The following is a 26,984-nucleotide window of genomic DNA, read 5'->3' on the forward strand; positions in this document are numbered from 1 at the left end:
CAGGGTTAGAACAGTGGAAGGGGAAATATACATATATATGTCATTCTTTTCCTTTTTACAAAGTAGGAAGGTAGGGAAAGGATAGGAAAGGGCAACCCCAACTCAATCACCAACTCAGTGTCCACAAGGCAGTTTCAGCTCAGCTCCTCCCCACTCCTTGCCTTCCTATTTTTCCCCTTCCCTGCCCTCCCTGACCCTTAGGCAGTTTCCTGCTCACATATCATTGGAATAAGTGTAATTGGGGGTGGCAGAGTATGGGTTCTGATGCTGGCTCACAGCTCCCTGGGCAGCCCCCATGGCGGCATTCTGGACGGCGTGCTGGACGTGTGGGTCCTTCCAAGCCCCGGTAGTCCACTCCTCCTGGGCTTTACTTATACTCCCACCACTGCCCCGGTAGAATTTATGAACCTGTAGTCAGAAGACAGAGATTAGGAGAAAAGGATTGGGGAAAAGAGATTTGGGGGTGGGGGAAGATGAAAACAAAAAAGTTAAGGGAGAAGAAAAATCAAAACTTTCCTGTCCCAGAGTTCTAGGCCCTTTTAGATGGGTAGTTGTTCCTCTAACAGGCTGATGTTTCTCTTTTTTTCAGTTGAGGGAAAGGAGACACCAAGAAAGTCAAAATCTTGACTAGAATGGGAACCCAGAGTCCTAGCCCCCAACCCATGTTCTGTCTCCTAGTGTGGAAATTTGATAGAATTAGAAAGAGAAAATGTCATGGTAGGAAGAGTAAGGCTTTAAGACAGAAGGTAAGGTTTGAGAGAGAGACAGAAAAAGAGACTAGAGCAGATGCACATTCAAAAAGGTTAAGCCAAGCAGACTGCAGAAATAATTAATAGGGCTCATAAAACTTATAGCATAGTGAGAAAGTTCAAATACTGCCAGTGACACATAGCCAACAGGCTAGGAGACCTTGGATAAGTAAGTCACTGATATTCCCAGGGTTCCAGGAACTATCAGCTAAACAGCTGCCTGTCCAGATTCAAAAAGGGAATTTCCTTTCCCAATAAAATTACAGATCTGGACCAAAATGAAACCAAAACCCCTAAAATGTAAGCATCCTGGGAGGGGCCCCTTCTGTCTGGTGCCCAAGTCTCTCTCTCAATGGGCTCATGCTCCCTAATGTTTTCATGTAGCTATAGCCTTGGCTCTTGGTGACCCAACAACACAAGCCTTCATAAGAGCAGAGAGTTTTCAGGGCTTTTATCCAGATTCCCAGCAAAGCCATCCTACCAACTCTATGCAGCCTTTAATGTCCCAGAAGGCCTACGTACCATGCTGAGGGCGATGAAGGAAAAGACGGCCATGAGCGAGAACATGATGGTAGGGATGAGCATCACCACTGCGGCTCCCACATTGGTCCCAAAGAAGGAGATAGTTGCAATCCAGCCACTGTAGGATTTTGGAACCCCAGTTAAGGATTCACCCCATTGTCACAGGGCAGTGCCATCCCATTAACACAGGGAAGACCAAACCACTGCCATAGAGAGAAACCCTGCCCCGCTGGCACTGGGAAAGACCCCACCCCATTGGAACTGAAAGGGAGCCCATTCCAATGGCATCAGGAGGGCAGAGTCATTTCCAAAGGAAAGACCTCTGTCTCATTGGCCCTGGGAGGAACCCCACTCCATTGGTGCCAGAAGGGACCGTAACTAGTATCAGAGAAGGGTATCCTGTCCCACTGGCACTGGGAGAGAACATACTCCTAATATCACTAGGAAGAACTCCACTTCATTGACACAAAGATGGCAATCCCAATACTATACAATGCAGGTTTCTAGGCATAATATTTCTTTCTTCCAATTGTCACTACAAGACATTCTTTTTTTAAACTCTTCCCATTATTCTCTCTACTCTTCTCATCCAGCATCTCCCAAACCAAATACCAGGGAAGTCTGGTATTCCCTGTAATGTGATTAGAGATTCTAAGAGGAACTAGCCTTAACTGATGGTATTTATACTTCTAAAGTGCTAAATATAAAATATTTTAAAAGTATTGATTACATGCAGCAAAATTTCAGCATGAAAATGGGCTAATTTTCCTCTCTTTTCTTCCAAAATTGTTCCAGAGCACTTCCCTCTTTCCAGGTGAGAGGAATGTTTCATCCTCCAAGGCTTTCCAGACCATAATTTATGGGCTCCATCAATCTATTTCAATCTCCAATGTGCTCCCTGGCTAAACAAGCCTGGGAACTACTATTCCAACCCTAACTTTTCCACAACCCCAAATTGCAGTTTCTTTCACAAAATTTGCCTGGTCCTATTTCCAGAGGCCAGAGGGCTATCCTGCCCTTGAGAAGTCCCTGAGGAGCTCCCTTACCCACCTAGCATTGGCCATATTGTCCCCAACCCTTCCCAGTAACCAACCTCTCCTTCCCCAGCCCTTCCCTCCATACCAGACTCCCCAGCCAGGAATCCCCACTGACTGGATGATGCTGATGACCAACTGAGCCAAGAAGGTGAAGAAGAAGGCCATGAAGTTAAAAGAGCTGTCTGATCTGCAAGAGGAAATAGCAAGACATGTTGACAGTACAGCCACCACTGGCAGAGAAGGGTAGGGCTCGGGAGCCTCCTTGCTCTAAGGATTCTCCAACTCTTACAACTCCAGCAAGTTTCTAATGAACTAAAGACAATTTGAACGCCCTTAGTCCAAGTGGGACAACTCTCACTTAGTGGGTCATGCCAATTCCTAGGGGGCCAGGCCATTTGGCAAATTTTGATGAGAAAATGGGTTCCTTCCTTTGTGTGACACCAAAAGGGGTGGGATATAGGGAGATTTTAGGAGTGGGCAGCTACCGTGACTTCTCCTAAGTCCCCATAAGGGGTGACTATGTGAGACTGTAGAGGTTTAGGTCTTTGCTCATGGCAGCCATTAGATAAGGCAGCCTAAGGGGGAAAAAAGGAAGCCAGAAGGCATGGTCCTGTTAATCAAGATCCTTGTGACATTGAGCAAGTTTCCAACCTCTCTGAGTCTCAGTTTCCTTGTCTATGATATGAGGGAGTTTAGATATTTTGCAAAGGTTCCTTCTGGCTTTAAATTCTCTGAATCTATGAGATAAGAAAAGTCTCTAAAGTCCTTCCCCAGGTCAGAGATTGAAGAGATTCTAAGGGCCTAGACTGAGAGAGAAGGCACTGGGCAAAGCTAGAATATTCCTGCTATTTCAGGAGTTCTGAGCCACCTCTGCTGGAGGAAGACCACATGTTGAGGCCCTGCCTGTGGCTGGAATGCCTAGCTGCTTGCCTCAGAAGAAACTCTCAAGGAACATTAGGCCTTGCCTAAATATCTGGGGAAGAGATTCCAAACCCTCTGAATGGGCAGTCCTGGAGAGTAGGGAGAAAAAATAGGAAAAAGAAGGTAAGGAGGACAGGGAGAGAGAAAGAGAGACAGAGAGAAAGAAAGAATGAGAGAGAGAGAGAGAATATGAGAGAGAAAGAGAATGAAGGGGGTGGGGGGCAGCTGGGTGGCTCAGTGAATTGAGAGCCAGGCCTAGAACCAGGAGGTCCTGGGTTCAAATTTGGCCTCAGACACTTCCCAGCTGTGTGACCCTGGGCAAGTCACTTGACCCCCATTGCTTAGCCCTTACCACTCTTCTGCCTTGGAGCCAATACACAGTATTGACTCCAAGACAGAAGGTAAGGGTTTAAAAAAAAAAAAGAAAGAGAATGAGAGAGAGAGAGAAAGGGGGGGGGGGGGGAGTGAGTGATAGGGAGAGGGAGAAGGAGAGAGAGAAGGAGGAGAGGGAGAAGGAGGAGAGGGAGAGGCAGGCAGGCACTGGAGAGTGGCTGGAGATGGGAGGCTGAAACGGAAGGGAGGAAGGGGTTCAGCAATGACCACTTACTTGAAGGCTTTGTAAATAGGCCGAAACCAGCAGACATAGGAGCAGGGGGTAAAGAGAATGAACCAGAGAAAGGCCAGTCCAAAGTTAACAGCTCCACCGCCTCCAATCAGCCACGCCAAGCAGCCCACCAAGTTCATGGCCAATGTGATGCTGTTTACTGCAAACACACGTGCGCAGAGGCGCATACACACACACACAGAGGACAGAAATCATAAGAGGAAAGCTGAGGCCTGAGGACCCTGATCGTAGCCCAGCCCTGGAAGACGGGGAAGGGGCCCTGCACCTTGAGCATCTCCCACACCAGGAAGCAAAAGCTCCCAAGCCTGGAAAATCCCTCTCAGAGCCCCCTAAAACTCTGGGGCCTAGAAGAAATCAATGACCCGGCAAAATTGGCCTTAGCTATTCTTCCTCCCACACCGCTCTCGGTTTGCTCCAAAGCCATGAACAATCGCCCCAATCTCCTCCACCCCAGGGAATATCTACCCAGGAAGGGGAGGCCTATTGCTTAATGCCCACATGTACGGCTGCTTCCCTTTCTTAGATCTTGTGTACCCTGGGATATAGGGCTGAGTGCTAATCCTCCTGGGGAGGAAAATAAATGACCTTTAATGACTCTAATACTTCCTGATGTTGAAATGAGATAGGATCTCCCCCCAGCCCCAAGATCAGCCCCGTGTGCCAACAGGGAGCCTTGGGGGACCCTGGAGTCAGATGGGAAAATAGAGGGTGGAGAGAAAGGCTTAGACATAAAATACAAGAGGCAGAAGGGAACATAAAAAACCATCTAGTCCAACCCTCTCATTCTGCAGACAAGAAAACAGAATCAGTGAAGGGAAATGACTTGTCCACAGTCATCCAGGAAGTTATAACAGCCAGAATGGGCACCCAGGACTTTTGCTTGTCAACTTAAAGCTTTTGCATCCACCCAGGTACCATGGGGCAAAGCTCTCTAGAAAATGGCTCTTAGATAAATGGTCGAAAGAATCAAGTTGAGGAATCTCTTACATTGTTATTTAATTCTTACAGGGGTTTCCCTAACCAGAGTGTGAATTCCTTGACAGCAGGAATCTTGTCTTTTTTTGTCTCTCCTAAAAGAAAATGGTACCCACCAAACATGAGAGGCACTTAGGAGGCCTGCCTGCTATCTGAATAATAAATCCATTAGCTGTTTTGGCTTGATTAACAATAATGCTTATATTTAATATTTATATAACCCTTTATAATTTTCAAAAAACAACCAGATCTCACTTGACTCTCCCAATATTTTCATGAAGTAGGGAAGAGAAAGTATTAATATTCTTATTTTATTGAGAGAGATGTAGTATTTGCTCAAGGCACACAGCCAGTAAATGGGCAAACCATCAGGTTTTCTGAATCCATGCCAACATTCCACTGTACTGACATTTAATTATATATTGATTTAATCAAACTACTTTATGGAGCTAGAAAAATAAAATCAAAATTCATCTGGTACAAAAGGTCAAGACTCGTAAGAGGAATCTTGAAAAGAAAAAAAAAAAGTGGGAAGAAAAGGAAGGAGACCAGAATACCAGATCTCAAATGATGGTAAAAAAAAGAAAACATCAAAACAACTCGGTACTAGTTAAGAAATAAATACTGGAGGGGTAGCTAGGAGGATAGAGCACCAGCCCAGAGTTGGAAGGACCTGGATTCAGATCTGGCCTCAGACACTTCCTAGCTGTATGACCCTGGGCAAGTCACTTAACCCTGTTTGCCTAGTCCTTCCCCTTCTGTCAGTTATTCCTAAAGATAGAAATTTAGGGTTAAAAAAAAAAAAAGTAGATGGATTGAGAGCCAGGCCTAGAGACAGGAGGTCTCAGACACTTCCCAGCTGTGTGACCCTGGGCAAGTCACTTGACCCCCATTGCCTACCCTTACCACTCTTCTGCCTTGGAGCCAATACACAGTATTGACTCCAAGATGGAAGGTAAGGGTTTAAAAAAAAAAAAGTAGATATTGGGTCTTTACCCTTTGCTTCTTCTGTCCCTTCCCCTAACACTTAACAATAGTAATAGCTCATATTTTGATATTCCTTGAAGGTTTGCAAAGCGCTTTCATCACCACACTCCTGTAAGATTGGTAGTGCAGGAATTCTCATCCCCAGTTTCAAGATAAAAAAAATTCCAAGAGGGGGAGTGACTCGTTCATGGTCACACAGCAAAAAGACATTCAAGTTGGGACTTGGATCCATGTCCTCTGACTGTAAGTCCAGAGCTAAGTACCTAATGGGTGTTTGATAAAGATAACAAGGAAGGGAAGGAAGAAAAGAAGAGGAGTCCCATATACGTCTTAGAAAGCCAGAGCCACTCCAATGCCATAAAGTATATAGACCCAAAAGTTTTCCTGAACAGATAGCAGGACAGCAACTATGGGCTTTACCAAGTCTAACAGAGAGAATATATACTAACAGGCTAAGGAATACATTTATAGATAATAATTCCAAGCTCCATAGCAGAAGTCCCCCAATATCAAGATTTTCACTGGTAAATCTAACCCGCTTCCAATGAGCCCCAGACGGAGTAACCCTCCCCATGATAGCCATTACTTTCTTAGTCAATTAGATTTAGAACTTTGGAATCAAAGTTTAAATTTTTACCCTAAGGGCCATTTTCCAAAAAGCTTTGAGTACAATCTCGGTTCCTGCTTCACCCTATGGTGCCTGGATGGATGCCAAAGCATCGGGTTTAACTTTTAACTCTACTTTCCCACACTTCCCTATTCAGTTTTATTTGTTCTACGTCCATAATATCTCTCTGTTTCCTTCTCCTTGCTCGCATGGTCACTGCCCCAGGTTCAGGTCCTTATCAGCTCTCCCCTACACCTCTGTAATCTCCACCAACCTCAACCCACCCTTCCCCAATCAGTGTTCTGCAGACCACTGCCAGAGAACAAGGGAGATGCTTAATAATTTTTATGCCTAATCTTCCAGCTACTATAAGCCTAAATTCTACTATTAACGCTACCACAGAGTAGAAACATTTACTCTACCCTTCTGAAAAATGATTATATATGTATATAACCCAATATGGCAAAAGTTAATGTTTTGACAAATAGTATGAGAGACCTTGTGAGTTTGGAAATACTATAGAAGAACAGAAACGCTTTCATGAATTTTCAAACTTGAAATTTTAAATTCAGGTGAAAAATGCTCTTATGGTTTAATGGAAATTCAGCGGTACTCTAAGTATTTTAATTAGAATGATAAGCATGATAATTAGAAAACTGTTGTACTTAAAAAAAAAATTTGTATTGGTTCCAAGCCAGAAGAGCAGCAAGGGCTAGGCAATGGGGGTCAAGGGACTTGCCCAGGGTCATACGGCTAGGAAGTGTCTGAGGTCAGACTTGAACCTAAGACCTCCAGGCTCTAGATCTGGCTCTCAATCCACTGAGCCACCCAGCTGCCCCCTGCTTTTAAAAAATTTTGATGTCCCATATTAATTGTGACTAAAAAACTACATAGATTTTATAAATTTAAACCTTTGGATATGAACTTGTCTAATTGAATAATTTCCCTTTATATAGAAGACTCTGAGATAGTGGAGTCCAAGTATACTGAGTATAGTGCCTGGCATACAGTCAGGAGTAATAAATGTTTGTTGATTAGCTGCCTTCCCTATCAGATGGGAAGATGGTAATGCTATGTCAGCTTAGTTAGATGGTGTTTGATTCTAAATTCATTCAAATCTTCTGATAATTTTTTCTGTTGCTTTAATAGGTAGGCAGCGGCATCTCTGAGAACAAAAAGACATGAGCATGAATTGAAAACAGTGCAGGTTCCCAAGACTTGGAATATTAAGAATAGAAACAAAATGTGGGAGAGGTTTCATTTTTCAACCATTTTCAGATGGATGCTCCCTAGGAAGGTCATGGAGACAGCAAGGTGAAGTTATTATTCATAAACTAGTTATTTTTAAAAGCTCTTTAAATATCTATGAGAGGTGAGGCTGTAACTTTTAGAAAGAGGCCTGACAACTTTTTTTTAACCTTTTAAAACTTTACCATCTGTCTTAGAATCAATAGTAAGTATGGGTTCCAAGGCAGAAGGGCAGTAAGAGCCAGTCAGTGCATTGAGAGCCAGGTCTAGAGATGAGAGGTCCTGATCTGGCCTCAAACACGTCCTAGCTGTGTGTCCCTGGGCAAGTCACTTAACCCCAGTTGTCTCCTTCTTGCTGCTCTTCTGTCTTAGAACCAATACTTAGAAAGACAGAAGGGAAGAGCTAAAAAAGGGTTTAAAAAAACAACAACTGGCATTTCTCTACTTGTTGCATGTACAAAAATGTCAGTGATCCCCTGTAATCACATGTGGGAGGAGGTACAGAACCCATCAAGGGAAAAGAGCAAGTGAACCTTAGTCCATGAAAAAGTTCAGAGAGTCCAAGGCCCTGCACTGATTCCAGGTTCCCTTCTGTACCATCATTCCCCCTTTAGAACCTGGGGATGGCCTCAATCAACCCTTCTGTAATTTGCACATTAATCTGAATCAAATATCTCTGACAGACTTCATCCAGAATGTAGAGTGCATGGCAAGTAGCCATCTGTAAGCCTGCTTGAGATGATGGACAGACAAAGAAAAACCCACAGCTGGGAAATAGATGAGTTCTAACATAGGAGGGACTTGAGAGTGTTTCTATTCCTTGCTTTGCACCCCACCTCTGCCATGTTCCCTACACTGAAAAATATTAGTCAAAAATCTGGCTGGAAGAGGCAGATACTACTAGGCATGACCTCTGGTTGGATTTCCCAGTAAGTACTCACTTCCCAGGATGGACAACCAAAACAGCTACTTCCTCTATGGCAGTGATTCCCAAAGTGGGCGCCACCGCCCCCTGGTGGGTGCTGCAGCAATCCAGGGGGGCAGTGATGGCCACAGGTACATTTATCTTTCCTATTAATTGCTATTAAAATTTTTTAAAAATTAATTTCCAGGGGGCTAAGTAATATTTTTTCTGGAAAGGGGGCGGTAGGCCAAAAAAGTTTGGGAACCACTGCTCTATGGTATAGAGTTGTTGTTTAATTAGGTTAGACTATGACTCATTTTAGGGTTTTCTTGGCAAAAATTCTGGAGTGGTTGGCCATTTCCTTCTCTAATTCATTTAACATATGAGGAAACGGAGGCAAAAAGGGTTAAGCAACTTGCCTAGGGTCACATAGCTAGTAAATGTTTGAGGCTGGATTTGAACTCAGGAAGATGAGTCTCCCAGATTTCGAACCCAAGTCCCTATCCACTATGCCATCTAGCTGCCTTCTTGGCTGCCTGCATAGTAGAGAGTGGTCATTCCTCAATCCTGAACTCCATCAAAGTTCCTTCTCTGCAAAGTCTAAGACAGCTTCCAGAACTTCCCTAAGGGGATCCCACCATTAGAAAAGGAATGAAAAGGAGATAATGTGGAGATTAAAAAAATTAAATAGGAAATGGGAAAACCAAAGGGAGAAGAGTAGAGCTGGAGATGGCTTCCTCAGGTAGAAAACCTAAAAACCTTCTCTTCCCCATCAATCGCTCAGAGAGAAAAAAGGAATAAGTACATTCTTTGCTCCCCTGGCCCAAAGGAAAATCTAAAAGATGGAAAATGGTAATAAAGTCATAAGAAGGATGGAAAATGGTAACAAAATCAAAAGAAGGATGGAAAATGGTAAGAAAGTCATAAAAAGGATGGAAAATGGTAATGAAGTCATAAGAAGGATGAAAAATGGTAATGAAATCAAAAGAAGGATGGAAAATGGTAACAAAGTCATAAAAAGGATGGAAAATGGTAACGAAATCAAAAGAAGGATGGAAAATGGTAACAAAGTCATAAGAAGGAAAACTGAGGTACAAAATGAGGAATAAAGGTATGATGGGGAATGGGGAAAATGGCCCCAAAGAGCATTGCCCTAGCACCAAAGCAACAAACAAACAAACAAATAAACAAACAAATAAATAAATGAAATAAGAATCCCAAGTGAGCTTCTATCCTCAAGGAGCTAACATTCTAATAGGATACTCTATGCCCTCTCCATAACAAAGAAGTTAATTTATTTACTATTCTGAAAGTAAAAGGTAAAAACCAGGGAGCTATAGAAAGAAAATACACACATACAGCAGGGCAGATGGCAAGAATTCTAGGTAGGTCTACATTTTCCTGTAGCATGACTAGACAGGAAGCTGGGTGTACTCCTTGGCTTAGCCCCAGAGCAGAGTTCCAAAGCTGAATGGATTGACTACTCCAGGAAGAATGGGCATGATCTCTAGAAGTCAGATCTAGAGGGGGGCTGTTTCAGGTGAGGCAGATATCAAGATACCCAGATAAGCCCAGAGTGTCCTGATGGATGGCTGTCTGGGATGTGAGGCATGGACAGGAGTTGGCTACTCTTTTGCCAAGTTACATGAGCTTACCTTCCCTCAGAGTGATACTAAGCAGGGACTATAACACAAGCAAACTAAAAGGGAAGTCTAAAGGGACCTCAGAGGTCAAGCCTATGCCCCGGGGTAAGACAGCCCCCCTCCCACCAAATGCCCCCAATGCCCTCTTTGCTTCCCCATCCCCACTGTCCCATGTCCCTTCCAACCTGCTGATACTTACACATCCAGAGATAATAGAGCCGTTTGGTCATGTTGAGATGCTGAGGGGGAATCTCAGCCTCGAAGTCCTGATAGAAGCATGGCTTCAGTGGGATGAACTTGGGCAGGGGCGGGAAATTGTTCACTTTCTCTGCATTGGACACGTAAATCAAATCATGGCCATGATCAAGTAAGAGGGCATATGCAAAGCACTTTGCAATCTTAAAGCATGATAAAAATGTTAACTATCATTATTACTATATAACAACAATAATAATAATAATAGAGATGGCATTTACAGAGCATCTATGCACCAAAGTGCCATGCACTTCATAATATTAACTCATTTGATCCTCACAACAATCCTGAGAGGTAGTTACAATTGTTAAAAACTAAACTCCAGTCCTTAATTTCCATAGTTTATTAATATTTACTTGAATAAGAGAAGGCTGACAGAGAGAAGGAAGCTTATTCTAAACTAGCCACATAGGAACTCTCCAAATGGCTCTCTCCACCATCGTCCTTTCACCACATGCCCGAGCGAACAGAGCCACCCCACTTCCTGGAACCCCCTCTTTTATTTCTCCTTTACCCCTGATTCATAATCTGATCCTTTTCGGGTCATGTGCCTAGGTCACTGTCCTGTGACTCACACTGAAGTGCAGGGACACAGGTCAGACCCAAATGCATGATCCTGGGAGGGGTTCCCTTCACACACAATTATGATCCCCAATTTAGAGATGAGGGAACTGAGGCAGAGTTTTGGTGACTTGCCCAAGATCATGGGGCCAATAAGTATCTAAGACCTGATTTGAAATAAGTCTTCCTGACTTCAGGCCAATCTCTAGCCATTAAGCTACATATCTTAAACACATATATATTCAATTATATATATTACATTATTATATACAATATATTCAATTTTGTTATATTTTTAATATATAAGTTGAATACAGATAGATATAAATACTACAGCACTTAGTTATATATTATCGACCAATTCAATTCAACCAGCATTCATTATGCTCCTATTTATGTAAGGCACACTGTTAAGACACCTGAGAATACAAAAACAAAAATATAAAAGAGTCCCCTCCCCTCAAAGGAGCTTACATGGAGGGTGCTAGAGTGTTATACAGATAAATAAATACCCGATAATTGAAGGAAAGAAAAAGCACTCTAAAGTAGGATCATCAGGAAAGACTAAATCTCCATTCATTCATTCATTGGTTTATTTGCAATTTATTGACATGAATTTATTCTTTCATCAAGATTATAGCATTTTCTTTTATTGAATATTTGTCATCTAGAGTGAGTAGCTAAGGGGTGCCAAATGCAGAGAACACCAGGCCAGGAGTCAGGAAGACTCATCCTCATGAGTTCAAATCTGGCCTCAGACACTTATTAGCTGGATAAATCACTTAAGCCTGTTGGCCTCAGATTCCTTATCTGTAAAATGAGTTGCAGAAGGAAATATCAAACCATTCCAGTATCTTTGCCAGGAAGACCCAAATGGGATCACAGACAGTCATACATAACTGAAAAAAAGACTGAACAACATCTTCAGTACCAGCTACTTTTTTTTTTTTACCAGCTACCCCTTACCCCCTATATCTGAAGGAAGTTAAGGATTCTAAGAGGAAAATAAATAAAAATACTACTAATGACTAATATTTCTGTCCTATACTTTATATGCATATGTCTCACTTGAGTCTCACAACACTGTGAAATAGCATAGATGTTGTTATTCCCATTTTAAAGAGAAAGAAACTGAGACTAAGACAAGTTACATCATCTATTCATGATAACATAGATAGCAAAGTGGTAGAGATGGGATTTTGACTCTGGCCATCTTTCCAGAAGCCCAAGTTCAGGTTTGAGGGATTGGGGAGCAGAAAGTAAAGGGGACACAAACTGGTCTCTTATCTAGCAAGGGCTGCCCTCAGCTCAACGTTCCTCCTTAGGGCCCAGCCCATTGTGCCATGAGATCCTTAGTATTTGCATTGTATAAGGATTGGCAAGACTCTACAGTAGGGCAGATATATTCATTGTGGGAGGGTTCCCACTTTCTCTGCTAGGAAAATGAACTGAGATCAGGACCAATTTGGCAGCAGCTAAATCTAGTCTTGTAGACTGTTGTGCCTCACAGAAATCTGGTTCCTGGGAAATTTACAGTTAGAGAAATTACTTACAGTTAAAGAAATTGTTTTCCTCAGTCTCAGAGGAAAGAATGGGAGGTAGATGTAGACTCAATATACCTGAGATCTTCCTAACAGTTTCAGCTGTGCAGAAATGAAAATGGCTTTATAGGTAGTGAGTTTTCTGTCCCTGGAGATCTTCAAGTATGAGGCTAGAAGTAATACTACATAGAGAGTATCCTAGCTGAGGTAAGAGTTGGATTAGATAGCATCTGAGATATCTTCTAACTCAATAGATTTTAAAAGTCTACAGTGTTCTTTATTCCCATCTCTTCTTCTGCATTAGAGAAATCTGAGCAAAAGATCCACAGAGATAGTGATATGCTCTTCACCTGTAATTTCATTAAGGATCAACCAATGCTGGTTGGCAAATTATTATCTTAGACATTTGCTGGGAACATTAAAAGGTTGAATTCCTTTGGGTCACAATAACTGTATGGGTTAGAGACAGGACTTGAACACAGATCACTATGTTCTATATTTAGTCCAGAAAATTGAGGGTTCAAAACAAGAAAGAAAGCAAGGTATTTACCACATGTGCTAAGTAGTCTAACCAGACAAAGCCAAAGGGTTCATTTTTCTTTTCTTTTTGAGAGAAAATTATTTTTTATTTCTTTTTCATTTATTAATTTCTTTTTAACATTTCTTTTTGAGTTCCAAATTCTCTCCCTCTATCCAGTCATTGAGAAAGTATGTTACGATACCTATTATACCTGTGACACTATGTAAAACATTTCCATGTAAACCATGTTGCAAAAAAAAAAAAAGTCAGGAAAAATAAAGTGAAAAAAGTATGCTTCAATCTGCACTCAGAATTCTTCAGTTCTCTTTCTGGAGGTAATTAGCCATTTTTCATTATGAGTCCTTTGCAATTGTCTTGGATCACTGTCTTGATCAGAGTTGCTAAGTCTTTCGCAGTTGATCATTGTTATAATATTGCTGTTACTGTGTACAATGTTCTGGTTTTGCTCATTTCACCTTACTCAATTCATACAGGTCTTTCCAAGCTTTTCTGAAGCTATCTCCCTTATTATTTCTTATAACATAATAATATTCTAGCAAAATCATTTATGACAATTTGATTAGCCATTGATTGGTCATCTAATTGATGGGCATCCCTTCAATTTCTGATTCTTTGCCACCACAAAAAGAACTACTTTAATTCTTTTTATACATTGATCCTTTTCTTTTCTCTATGGGTTGGATACAGTCCTAGAAGTGATATTTCTGGGTATGCATAGTTATATAGGCTTTTGGGAATAGTTCAAAATTGTTCTCCAGAATAGTTAGACCAATTCACAACTCTACCAATTAGTGTCCCTAGTTTTCCCTATCCCCTCCAGCATTTGTCATTTTAATTTTCTGTCATGTTAGCCAATTTGATAAGTATAAGGTTGTATCACAGTTTTTAAAATTTGCATTTCTCTAATTATTAATGAGTTAGAACATTTTTTCATAGGACTATCAAAAGCTTTGTTTCCTTTTTCTGAAAACTGCCTGTTCATATCCTTTGATCATTATTAGTTGGGGAATGGCCTTTATTTTTATAAATATGACCCAGATCTCTATATATCTGAGAAATGAGGCCTTTGTCAGTTATACTTGTTATAAAATTTCCCCCAGTTTTCTATTTTCCATTTAATATTGATTGCATTAGTTTTGTTTGCATGAAAACTTTTAAATTTAATATAATAGACATTATCCATTTTATATCTCATAATTCTCTTTATCTCATTTGGTCATAAATTCTTCCCTTATCCATAGACCTAACAGGTAAAATTTTTCATGTTCCCCTAATATGAAATCACCCTTTATATGTAAATCTTATACCCATTTTTACTTTATTTCAATATATGGTATGAGATGGTGGTCTGTGCCTAGTTTCTGCCAAATTGTTTTCCAGTTTTCTCAGCAATTTTTATTAAATAACAAGTTCTTTCCCCCCAAAGCTTAGATCTTTGGGTTTATCACACACTAGAATATTAGGATCACTTACTACTCTATATTGTGTATCTAATCTATTGCACTGATCTCTCTATTTCTTAGCCAGTACTAAATTATTTTAATGATTAACACTTTGCAAATATACTTCAAACTAAATAGTTTTAAATCTGGTACTATTAGGCCACTTATTCCTAAAAATAAGTAAGTATTTTCTTCCAAAAAAAGTAGAGATAAAAAAGTCTACAAATTCCAGTTAATATTAGGAATAGTTGGCAAAGTTCTCATCTAAAAGATATCATCTAAAGGCATGATTATTAAATATCTAGAAAAGTAATCAGTGATCCTAATATCCAAAGTGTCCTAGATTCAGAGGATCCTAGAAGTAAAGTTTTATGCCTGGTTCCAAAAAAAATGTCCAGAAAATCACAAGATAGAAGAGGCATGGCTCTGTGGTAATTGGGCTGCAGTTCTCACTGACCTGATCCAACCTCCCAGAAACAGCCTAAGCTGCTCTCTCAAAAGGGTTTGGCCTGAGACAGCTTGTTCTTTCCCTTGCGAGAAAATAAAGGCACTGGGGGAAACTCTTACAGTAGGGGTTGATGGAATAAACCCATAGATGGGGTTCTGGTTTCAAAGAAGCTATAGTATATGCAAAGAATGGTGACCAGCTTAATGAAAGGTATAGATATCATGCCATATGAATAATTAGTGAGAGGACTAATAGGTGTTAAGCATGGGGAAACTTAAAAAGAAAGAATCATTATAATATTAAAATAAATGAAAGAAAGAGGGAAATGTGTATGTGACTCCAAAAGGTATAACTAGGACCAGTAGAGAGGAGAAGCAATGGGGTACTACAAGATAAGCAATGAATTTAGATCTGGATTCAAATCTTGTTTGGTTCCTCATTATCCATGTCCAATAATGATTTATTGGGCAAGTCATTTAACCTTAATTTCCTTATCTAGACAATGAAGGGTTTCATCTAAATATTTCCAAAGGCTCTTTGATCTCTGATCCCCTAAATTGCACAGAGGTGGATTTTAACTCAGCCTAAAGAAGCATTTCCTAAAAATCAGTATAGTCCAACAATGAAATGGGCTTGTCCACCACTAGAAGAGTTCGAGCAGCACCAATAAAGGGAGCTGAATCATTGTATAGGGTGAGATACTGAAAATCCCTTTCAGAACTAAGATTCTGATGCTATTGTTAATGGAATGTCAGCATTGTTTATGGGCACAGGCCAATCTCCTCACTGTTTCCATTCTGCTGCCCAAACATCAGCCCAGGCCCCACCTTACCCATCCTTGATATCCCTCCTTACCTGCCATTGCGACACCAGCCCTTGACACCTAGGTCCAGCTGAGGACCTAGCCACGTCTTCTCTGTCCTGAGCTAAAAGAGAGAACAGAGTCAGGGTCAGAGCATGGTATCTCCTTCTACTCTTCTTGGAAATGCTACCTGTAGCTGAGACCAGGTATCTGGAACCCTTGAAGTTCCAGATACCTGGTCTCAGCTGGTATTTGGAACTCCCTGGGTACCCTTGGAGAAAAGGGTGTCTAGGGGATAAATAGTGAGAAAATTCTGACTACAGTGCCAATGTCTTCCATCCTCACAAAAGAAGATAGGATCACAAAGCAAAGGATCTACGGAGTAGTAATCCACACATACACATGTTCCTGAACTCAATTCAGAGAGGGGCTAGTTCCCATAAGTCTTATTCTACAAGTCCTGCCCAATTTCCTCACTCCATCTCCCCAGAGAAACATATACAGCCTCAAATTTCACCAATTCAAGGACTCCAAGTGTTCTACCCCTTTTTATCTAGTGTTTTCTCTGTCCTTCAAGCATACTGGACTTTAAAAAAAATCCAAAAAAATCCAAAACTCTTACTTTCTGTCTTAGTATCAGTTCTAAGATGGAAAAGTGGTAAGGGCTAAGCAGTTGGAGTTGTGACTTGCCCAAGGTCACACAGAGGTAGGAAGTATCTGAGGCCAATTTTGAACCCAGGTCCTCCCAACTCCAGATCTGGTGCTCTGTCTACTCTGCTATCTAACTGCCCCTATATTGGATTTTGAAAGTCAGACAATCTGAGTTCAAAACCTAGTTTTAACATTTACTACCTGTGTGACTCTGGACAAGTTCCTTTCCTCTCTAGGTCTCAATTTCTTTATTTTTAAATTTCCATAATAATTTAATATTATTTAATAATTTATTTAAATTAATTTCTATAATAATTTCCATGTTGCAAAAAAAATCAAGAAAAACAAAGAAAACCAAAAATATTACTCTTTGATCTGCATTCTGAGTCTATCATTTCTCTCTCTGGAGGAGAATGGCATTTTTCACCATGGAATCTTTGGAATTGTCTTAGATCACTGTATTGATCAAAGTAGCTAAGACTTTCAAAGTTAATTACCCTTACAATACTACTGTTACTGTATAAATTTCTTTTTTTTTTTAATGAGGTTGGATTAGCTAATATCTAAGATCTCTTCTAGCTCTAAGATCCACAATCCTATAATTCTCTTAGCCAAGACCCACCTTATCAAAAGGAAGCTGGAAAGGAGAGTCCAACATAGAAGAAACACATTTGTAGCCAAGGTGGCAAATTTGTTTGCTTGGTTTTTTTCCCCAATAAATTATATTTTTAAATATTTATTTTCTAATTACATGTAAAAATTAACATTCTTTTTTAGAAATCTGAGTTACAAATTCTCTCCTTCCCTCAGTCCCTCCCCCTTTATTGAGGTTATACATGTGCAATCATGTAAAACATATTTCCATATTAGTCATATCATGAAAGAAAACACAGGCCAAGAAAGAAAGAAAAAAGAAAAAGAAATGGTTGGTTTTTGTTTGTTTGTTTTTTAAGTATGCTTCAGTCTGCATTCAGACTCTATCAGTTCTTTCTCTGGAAGTAAAATGTATTTTTCATCATGAGTCCTTCAGGACCATCATAGATCATTCTTGATCAATTGATCATTTGTTACAATATTGCTGCTACTATGTACAATGTTCCTCTGATTCTGCTCACCTCACTTTGCATCAGTTCATACAGGTCTTCCCAAGATTTTATGAAACCATCTTCCTCATCATTTCTTATAACACAATAGTATTCCATCACAATCATATACCACAACTTGTTCAATCTTTCCCCAATTGATAGATATTTCCTCAATTTACAATTCTTTGCCATCACAAAAAAAGAGATAGCTGCTATAAATAATGTTGTACACATAGGTCCTTTTCAAAGCTGCAAGTTTCGTCCTTTTCTAGCAGGAAACTATTCTCTCTATAACCAAACTCCAGAATGGCCCCTAATCCCAGGGACACAGTGACCCTCTTAAGCTTGACTCCTAGCACTGGTCACAGGAAAGGTACCAAATCTTGACTACCAATGGCCTCTAATCTTGGGCATACATTGACCCTCTAAATCAAGTCAAAGAACAGCCTCCAAACTATGACTGGTGTCCTAATCTTGGTCACAGATTGTTCTCAGGATCAACCACAGACTAATCTCTAATCCTGGCCACAATGACCTCTTGACACTTCCTCCTAAACCTGGCCCAAAACTGACCTCCTAGCAATGGTCACTGACAGATCTATAAACACAGACAACAACAAAATCTACCACTAGAGACTCATGGCTAACATTGGTCTCAGATCAATCTGTCAATTAAAAACAGTGTTTTCCATAACCACAAGAAGAAAGGGATTTAAGGAATGTTAGCAATGACTCAATACCAGCACATCTCCACCCCTGGATATAAACTCAAAAAAATACCATCTTTGTGTATGAAGAACAGCTCACAGAAATATATGACTCAGGAAAGACACAACAGAGGGATTTAGGTAGGTGGAGGGATGGATGGATGGATAGATAGATATAGAGAGGCAAACAGGCAGAAGATAGATTAAGACAGATAGATAAATATATGGATGGATGGGTGGATGGATGGATGGATGGATGGATGGACAGATGGATGGGTGGACAGATGGATAAACAGACAGACAGATAACATTTATTAAGTACTTGTTTACATACCAGGTACTGTGCTAAGTGCCAGAGACACAAATACAAGCAAGCAAGGAAGTCTCTATGGAGAGAAAAATACTGAGCCAGAAGAAGAGGCCCCCAGAACAGAGAATCTTCAGAGTAAGGTTTTCTTGGGGTAGCCATGCAGGGAGCAAGAAATTTAGATAAAAGAGAGGTGAAACTTGGTTGGATACTTCTTAAATGGGTTGTCCTGGCTTTGGGTCACCAAGGAGAAGAGTTTCCCCAGAGAGGAACTCTCTGGGAATACAGCACAGATGAGCAGATGGGAAAAGATTCCAGAGAGAGCCCAGGAATCTAAGATCTATTCCCAATGTACTATGTGACCTGGCCTCACTGGGTCTGTCTTTTTCATTGACAAAATGGGAATGGGAGAGAGAACATAAAGAAGGAGAAATAGCAATCTGCTCTTCTCCAAGGGTGTGGAAAGAAATGAATGACCATCTTTTAGGGACATGATATGGCCTTGTTAATTATTAACAACAAATCTAATCCTTCTTGAACATAGATTTAGAGCTGAAAGGAACCTTAGAAGCCATCTAGTCTTACTCTTCTTTCATTCTGCAGATAAGGAAATAGAGACCCAGAAAGAGGAAATTATTTCCCTAAAATGACAAAGTTAGTAAGTAGCAGGGCCACGATTTGACAGGTCCTTCACCACAAGCCCAGAAAACTTTTCATTATATTTCACTGCCTCAAAATAAAAATTAAATGTTCTTTGGAGACCTTAGAAGTCATCTAGTCCAATCCATTCATCTTATATGTGAAGAAACTGAGACCCAGAGACATTATATGACTTGCCCAGTCATCCAGGTACTTTTTAAAAGAGGAGAATTGGAACCAGAATTGGAATTCAGGCCCTCTGACTCTAGATCCTACATTCTTTCCACTATACCATATCAGAGAATTTGAAAGTTGGAAGGAAACTTAATGGCCAGAGTCCAGCCTATACTTTAAGAAGTTAGAAACTAAATTGTCCAATCTAATCTATTTTCTGTTCCATGAACAAAACTTCAACTCCCATACTTCAGAGTCTTTGTTCAGCAAGGCTATTATCCATACCTGGTATAAACTCTGTCCTCAACTCCATTTCTTCAAATTCCCACCTCCTTCAAAACTCAGCTGCCACCTTTTCTGATCTCCCACCCCAAACCCCAGCTGTTAGTGCATTCCCCTGAGAGGAGGGGAAACAATTTTGGATTTATTTTGTATATGTTTTGTATTTATCCTTCTATACTGTATGTTGTTTCCCACTCTCTATCCCCAATAGAATGTAAGCCCATTGAAGGCAAGAACTGTTTTGGTTTTCGTCTTTGAATCTCCAACATTTAGAATTCCTATCACTTAGAAGATGCTTAATAAATGCTTCTTGAATCAAATTAAATTAACCAGAAAAAACCCTTACTCTAATATTGTCTACTTATACTATAAAATTAATCCATTCTATAGAGGGGGGAAACTAAGATGTTAAACAAAGAGAAAGATATTCACATTGACATTCATATTCTATTTTAATTCTCAGACGTAGCACAGTACATTGTATATAGCAAGTACTTAATGAATGTTATTTCCACCATTGTTTCATTTCCTTCATCACCAACTTCATTTCCTGTTATTTCTAGAAATGATCCTTCTGTCCTAGTCAGACCTCTCTACTCTCTATTCCCTAACAGGACTTCCCTGTACCTCTGATAATGCCACACTGTTCAATAAACATTTATTAAACACCTACTCTGTGCAAGACAAACACAGAAAAGATACAGCACTTACTCTCCTAACCATGACTAAAATGCCTTTCTCATCCCCCTTTCTCAAATTATGTAAGTCCCATCAAACTTTTAAGACCTCAAGCCTCCCCTCCTTTAGGAAGCCTGTCCAGAACCCCACACTGGTCCATACTGACTAATTTCTTCTTACTCACCTAAACACTCATTTGATTCTTATAGAATCATAAAATTCAAGCTGGAAAGGAACTTTGAGATCATCTATTCCAATCTCCTCATGCTATCTTGCACTGTTGAATCTCTTTCAAGGTCTTGCCTCCCCAACAACTAATTCTTCTTGAAGGCAAGAACTCTGGCTTTTACCACTTTATAGACCTATTAACTAGCACAGAGTAAGATGCTCAGCAAATGTTTATTGTTGATGGCAACAATGAAGACCCCTCTCCATTAATGTCTTTTCTATTTTTGTCAATAAATTACTAAACAATGTTCATCATATCCTTCAAAACTTGGCTTAAACACATTTCCAGGATGTCTTCTCTGATTAATTCTATCCCTAAACTGCTCCCCTACCAAACAACTACAAAATTTTACCTATTTAATTTGAATATGCAGACTCAGATAATCCATTCCCAACTATACTTTTCTCGAGTGAATACGAGGAGAGGAAAAGAATAGAAGGGCTATTGTTACCTCCTCCCAGAAGAAAAGAAACATATAGATCAGTGGTTCCCAAACTTTTTTGGCCTACCGCCCCCTTTCCAGAAAAAAATATTACTTAGCCCCCTGGAAATTATTTTTTTTAATTTTAATAGCAATTAATAGGAAAGATAAATGCACCTGTGGCCATCACCACCTCCCTGGATCACTGCAGCACCCACCAGGGGGCGGTAGCGCCCACTTTGGGAATCACTAATCTAGATACATATAACTTACATTTGTATAAAATTTTATCAATTCAAAGGGTTCACATGTCAGGGATTAATCAGGAGGGTCCCTAATCAACTTGAAGAACATATGTTGTAGTGAGCCTTTGTCTAGAATTTGGATTCTTTCTCACCAAGGATGAATTAATTGACTATTATGTGTCAAAGCCACCCCTTTGTGTTGATTCTTTATAGAAAAGAGTAGCTTGAAGAGTTATACTCTTTTGACTTTCCCCCCATTTTCTGAGAATTAATCTAATTGGCCATCTCCTCTTTAGCCCCAGGGATTTCGGATTCTTATTCTGAGAGGTAGCTGGGGCAGTAGTGGCTAAGTGAGTTTTTGGGTCATGCCCTGGAAAAGAAATGGCTGAAGAACATGGAAGCTGCCTATGTTCTCAATTATATGGTCACAGAAAAGTGGGATTACATGGCCAAAAGGTGGGAGTTCTAGAGTCTAGCCTTCTAAAAATAAAAAGGGGAGTTACTGAGTAGTACCAGCATTTTGTTGGGGGTGGGGGGAAGGAAAATGAGAAAGATCACATATATTTCCCTTAGCTCAAGCTGCAGTAAGGGACTATAACCATAACATGAGGATCAAAAGTTCTGGACTTCATTCTCCAATATTACTCTTAGATTATTCAGATGAAAGTTAAATGGAAGTTATCTCTAAGGTGAACTTTAAGCTCAGTGAGTAAACAATAAATATAACATGACCTCCAAAAAACCTAGTACAATCTTAGGTTACTTTAAGAGGTCAGAAAAATAGAAATGGTCCTGCTGTACTTGGAATCATAGAATCACTGATTTGGAAGTTCACTCAACCTGTAAGATTCACCCAATCCAACTTAAACAGGAACCACTTCCATTCCATATGCAATAAATGGCCCTCAAACATTTTCTTGACTGTTTCTTGACTTGAGACTGAGAAAGAAAATGGCTTTCTGAAGCAGTCCATGGTTCTAATCATTAGGAAGGTTCTTCCTGCACATGAAGCATTAATCTACCACTCTAGAACTTCTCTTCCCTAATCTAGCTACATCTAGAATATTACATTCAATTCTGAGAATTTAATTTTAGAAAGGACACTGAAAAACTAGACCATGCCATGGGAAGGGCAACCAGAACTGTGAGTGGACTTGAAAACATGTCATATGAAAATGTAATAATAAAAGAGTTGGGAGATATTTAGCCCAAAGAACTGGAGTAAAGGGGTGGGGTGGGGAAAATTATAATTGTTATCTATAAAAACATATAGGAGAGAGGGATTAGATGTTATGCTTGGTTCTAGAGAAAAGAACTGGGGTCAACATGTGGCAGATTTCAGGTCAGTATAAGAATTTCCTAACAATTAGAGCAGAATGAGTTGCTAAATATGATAGTGACTTTCCCATCACCTGAGATCTTTGATCAGAGTCTGAATGTTCAATTATTGAGGATGGTTCAGAAAGGATTTCTGCTCAGGTATGTGTAGAGCCTCTGAGGTCCCTTGCAATTCAGAGATTCTATGTAGCTCCTGCTACTGTTGCTTTACAGAGCTCTGAGAAAATGCCTTCTGGGACATCATCATGGGGAAATGGAGCTGTGGTATAGTGGCAAGAGCCCTGCACTGGGAATCAGGAGACCTGGATTTTCTTTCCCTTTGCTATTTACTAAATCTATGACCTTGGGAAAATGTCTTCTCCCTCACTGGGTTTTAGTTTCCTCCTCTGTGAAATCAGGGTATTGAACTAGATGGTCTCTAAGGTTCTTCTGAGCTCTGATTCCTTAAGTAGGGAAACAGTACTGGGGGTAAGGAAGATGAATTTCCCAGAGGAATTACAGAGAAGAAAACCATAGGGAAGAATTAACCTACAACAATAATCTTTATAGCAGCTCTCTCCAAAGAGGTCAAAACACTTCCTATCCATTATCTTGTCCACTCCTCACATTCCCATGAAATAGTGATTGGGGTGCATCTCTTTCTTACCTGACTAGGGTAAACTTGGACATTGAGAGTGGAAGCAATTTATTTAGGATCACCCAGTGAGAAAAAACAACATGGAAGGCTTGAGCCCCAAGTCTGAAGTCCCAGGGTTTGCTTTCCTCCCTTTAATAACCAAATCCCAAAGAATGCCCAGATTTGCATAAGTATACCAGAATTTTCCTTGCCAATTCACCCCAACCCAGGAGTCATTTCCCCCCTTCCTCCCCCACCCACTTAAAGCATGGAAACCAAAAGTCCAATTCTATAGCATTTAGCTTAGAGACAAGGTGTGACCACCCTAGCCCACAGGGATCTATATCTCTTTCTTTCTTCCTTTTTTTTTTTTTTTTTTTTTTTTTTTGGACCTATCTCACTTTTAAAGCTCATTTGTGTCTTGTCATCCCTCAACTAGACTGTAAGCCTCCCAACTAATCAGAATATTTAGAACTGGAAGGAACCTTACAATTCCATCTAATTCAACCCCCTAATAGATCAGGAAACTGGGGCTTTGAGAGATTAAGTCACTTACTCAAGGTCACACAGGTGGTAATAAACAACGCCAAGATTGAAGCTCAGGTCCTCTGATTTCAGGTCCAGTGCTTTTTACTATGCCCTACAGCAGACACTATATACCTTCTGCTTCCCCATCTCCTCCCCAGTGCAATCCAACCCAGAGCAGGGCAAACAGGAGTCACTTTGTAAATATTTGTTGAAAGGCTAAATAAGAAGATTTTCAAGAAAGATGCCCTCTAGCCCCCATAAGAGAGACTGAGCATTGCCACCATTAAGCACATCTCATGAGGAGGCCCCAGGCTGAGCACTCACTGGACAACATTGGCCCTGCCTTCTATCCCCACAATCCATCCTTCTGAGAGGTTGTCTGTCTGTCTGTCTGTCTCCTCTGCCTTCTATCCCCACAATCCATCCTTCTGAGATGTTGGCTCTCGATAGATAGATAGATAGATAGATGGATGGATGGATGGATGGATGGATGGATGGATGGATAGATAGATAGATAGATAGATAGATAGATAGATAGATAGATAGATAGATAGATAGATAGATAGATAGAGATATACACATATATATTTATGTATATATGTGTGTGTATTTAAATACTGGATTCATTTTTTTTAACTGTGTAGGATTCCGTAACCATGCCCCATTACTAACCTTTTCCCGGTTGGGAGAGAGAGGGCCGTACCTAGAGGCCTTGCTAATATTCCCCTTCTCCCACCCACCCTCACGGATAAGGAAGGTATTAGAAACACAGAATATCGAAACTGGAAGGACCTAGAAGGTGGTTTCTAAGGAAAAGGAGTTGGAAACCCAGGCAATGGCATCAGGTCCATGAAACCTTACGTCAATGGAGGGGGGAGGGAGACGCAGCGCCAAGAGAGGAAGATGAAGGAAGGATGGGGAAAGGGGGGGTTGTACTGGGGCCTAGGGTGGCGTCTTAACCTGCGGGCTTCCCGCTGCTTCCCCACCTGCTGCAGAAACCGCGCCTCTCTCCCCTGCAGAGAACCCCTCCCCACAGCCTATAGAGAACGAAGGTCACCTGGGCTCTCCTCCCCACTCTCTGCAGATGAAGAGGATGAGGGGATGCAACGTGAAGGGAAACAGAAAGGAGGTTCCGCAGCCCGGCCTGGGGGGATCCGATGGACCAGTGTCCCCAGCCCAGAGCCCCCGCCCCCGCGCCCTGCCCTCTGCAGCAAAGCCTGCTGCTCCAAGCCCTGGGACCTGTAATCCCGGATCTCCAGGGCTATGTATAGCATCCGCTAGTCTGGGCCTCCCGCTCCCAACCTTACTGCACCTCTGACCCCCACCCCTCCATACCCCCGGCCCGCAACTCACCCGCCCGACGGCTGCTCCACGGTCAAAGATACAGGGATGGGGGAAGGGAGAGGGAGAAAATCTAAGAGCTGCCACGCGATGCAATGCAATGCAATGAATGCAAAGTCCTGCAACGCAAGGCTAGGCACGGACCTAGCACTCGGTGTGCTGCAGCCCCGCCGCTCTCGGCTTCGGGGCTAGGAGGGGGCAGCCGTGCGCGCGCGTCCGCGAGCCGGCTCCTCCTCGCGTTCCCGCTCCCGCAGCAGCAGCGCCGCTGCCACCGCCTCCTCCTGCAGCAGTCTCTCGCGAGACTCCCGCCCTCCGGCCCATCCAACTCAAGCACCACTCCCCGGGTTGTCGCGAGAGGGGCCCGTACCCGCTGCCTGGGCTCCCGCAACGCTATCCGAGGTGCTGCGATCGGGTAATGGCTTGCAGGGTGCAGGTGGGCCAGTAGAGGGCGATGCGGGGGCGGAGCTGGGATGCAGCGGCTGTGAGAGGGAATGCTGGAGGAAAGGAGGGAGTGCGGGAGAGGGCAGGCAATGAAGAGGAATAGGGTGGGAGGAGGAGGAGAACAGACAGGAAAAAAAAGGGAAAAAGGTTGGGAGGGAGAGAAAATCTGCAGGGAGGACAGAGAATGAGACAAATCAATCAAGAAAGACAGTGAGGAGCGAGAGAGGGAGGGAGGGAGGAAGAAAATGAGCCAGAGAGAAGGAGAAAGGGAGAGACAGAGTCAGAGGGGTGCAGGGAAGAGAGATACAGAGAGAGGGAGGGGAGAAAGGGAAGGAGACAGACAGAGGGAGATAAAAAGGGAGGGAGGACGAGAGAGAAAGAAAGAGACAGAGAAGGAGAGACGGGAAAAGAGTGGAAACACGCTTCTCTGGGCCTCCATTTCCCTTTCTGTAAAATAAGGAATTTGGAAGAGATGATCTCTAAACTTCTTTCCAGTTCTAACATTCTTTAGCAACAGTGAGAAACAGACGGGAGTGAGGGGCAGATACAAAGAGCTGCTGGGTGAGAGAGGGGGCAGAAATAGTGACAGGAAAGGAGAGAGAGAAATATGGGGAAAAAATGACAGATAGAAACGCTGGGTGGGGATAGTGAGACAGACTGAAAAAGAGAAGCAAGGACAGAGAGGAGAAAAAGACATGGAAAGAAAGAGAGGAGGGACTGATACACACAGAGACACGTAGAAAAAGCCTGTATAGCTGGAACATGTCTGTTTTTCACTTTAAATGGCATTTACATCGTATACAGGCTGTCAGATTTCAGTCACCATAGTAAATCACCCTGTTGCTCCTTATACACCCACTCTCAAACTCCTCTCTCAACCCACCCACACAATTCTGGATCCTAAAAGGGAATTTTCAGGAGGAGGGAGACACTGAAAGGATTCTTTCCCAGGAATAAGGGCTAATTGTCTACCAGAAGCCCTACCCAGAAGGACCTTGATGCCTCACACTACCAGCTGCTATAAGGAATAGAGCTGTGGTGAGAAGGGATTCATGGGGAGATTAGAGTAATAAGGAGAAATAGAATTAGCATTAGAGAGATGCTGATTTTTTTTTCCATTTTATCAAGAAAAGAAAGTAGGAGAGGGAGGGCTGGTCCTTAGAATCTTTCTGTTGTGCTAAGCTTTGCCAGACATCCTAGAGATGACTGAAGATCAATAGTTTCAATTTTGGCTCAGATACTTTCTGTATTCCCTTAAACAAGTCATTTTCTATCTCTGGGCCTCCACCTCTCCATCCATTAAACGAAGTTCAAAATCCCTAAGTCTTTTATTGTTTGTTTGCTTGCTTTTATCCAAACCTGTGATTTCATCAGTGTAGGAAGCCCAGTGCAAAAGCACCTGTTATGTTAGCTTATAGGCTTAGTGGTCTGGTGTACAGAAAACTATTTTGATGTTTCGACATGTCCCATTCTTTGTGACCCTGTGGACCATAC

At 41.5% G+C, this 26,984-nt stretch overlaps 1 protein-coding gene across 1 annotated transcript; it reads right to left on the reverse strand.

Annotated features, from left to right (window-relative positions):
• SCAMP5 (secretory carrier membrane protein 5) lies at nt 1-25,093 on the reverse strand. The gene is made up of 7 exons (XM_044659111.1): nt 25,062-25,093; nt 15,862-15,932; nt 10,418-10,546; nt 3,837-3,993; nt 2,394-2,495; nt 1,272-1,389; nt 1-408 (listed from the first exon to the last, which is right to left on the reverse strand). Exons 2-7 carry the CDS (start codon nt 15,866-15,868, stop codon nt 214-216), a joined length of 708 nt encoding a protein of 235 aa, XP_044515046.1. The 5' UTR covers nt 15,869-15,932; nt 25,062-25,093; the 3' UTR covers nt 1-213.
• Between the last annotated feature and the right edge of the window lie 1,891 nt (nt 25,094-26,984).

This window comes from Gracilinanus agilis, chromosome 2, assembly GCF_016433145.1.
Source record: "Gracilinanus agilis isolate LMUSP501 chromosome 2, AgileGrace, whole genome shotgun sequence".
In the NCBI taxonomy this organism is placed as follows: Eukaryota; Metazoa; Chordata; class Mammalia; order Didelphimorphia; family Didelphidae; genus Gracilinanus; species Gracilinanus agilis.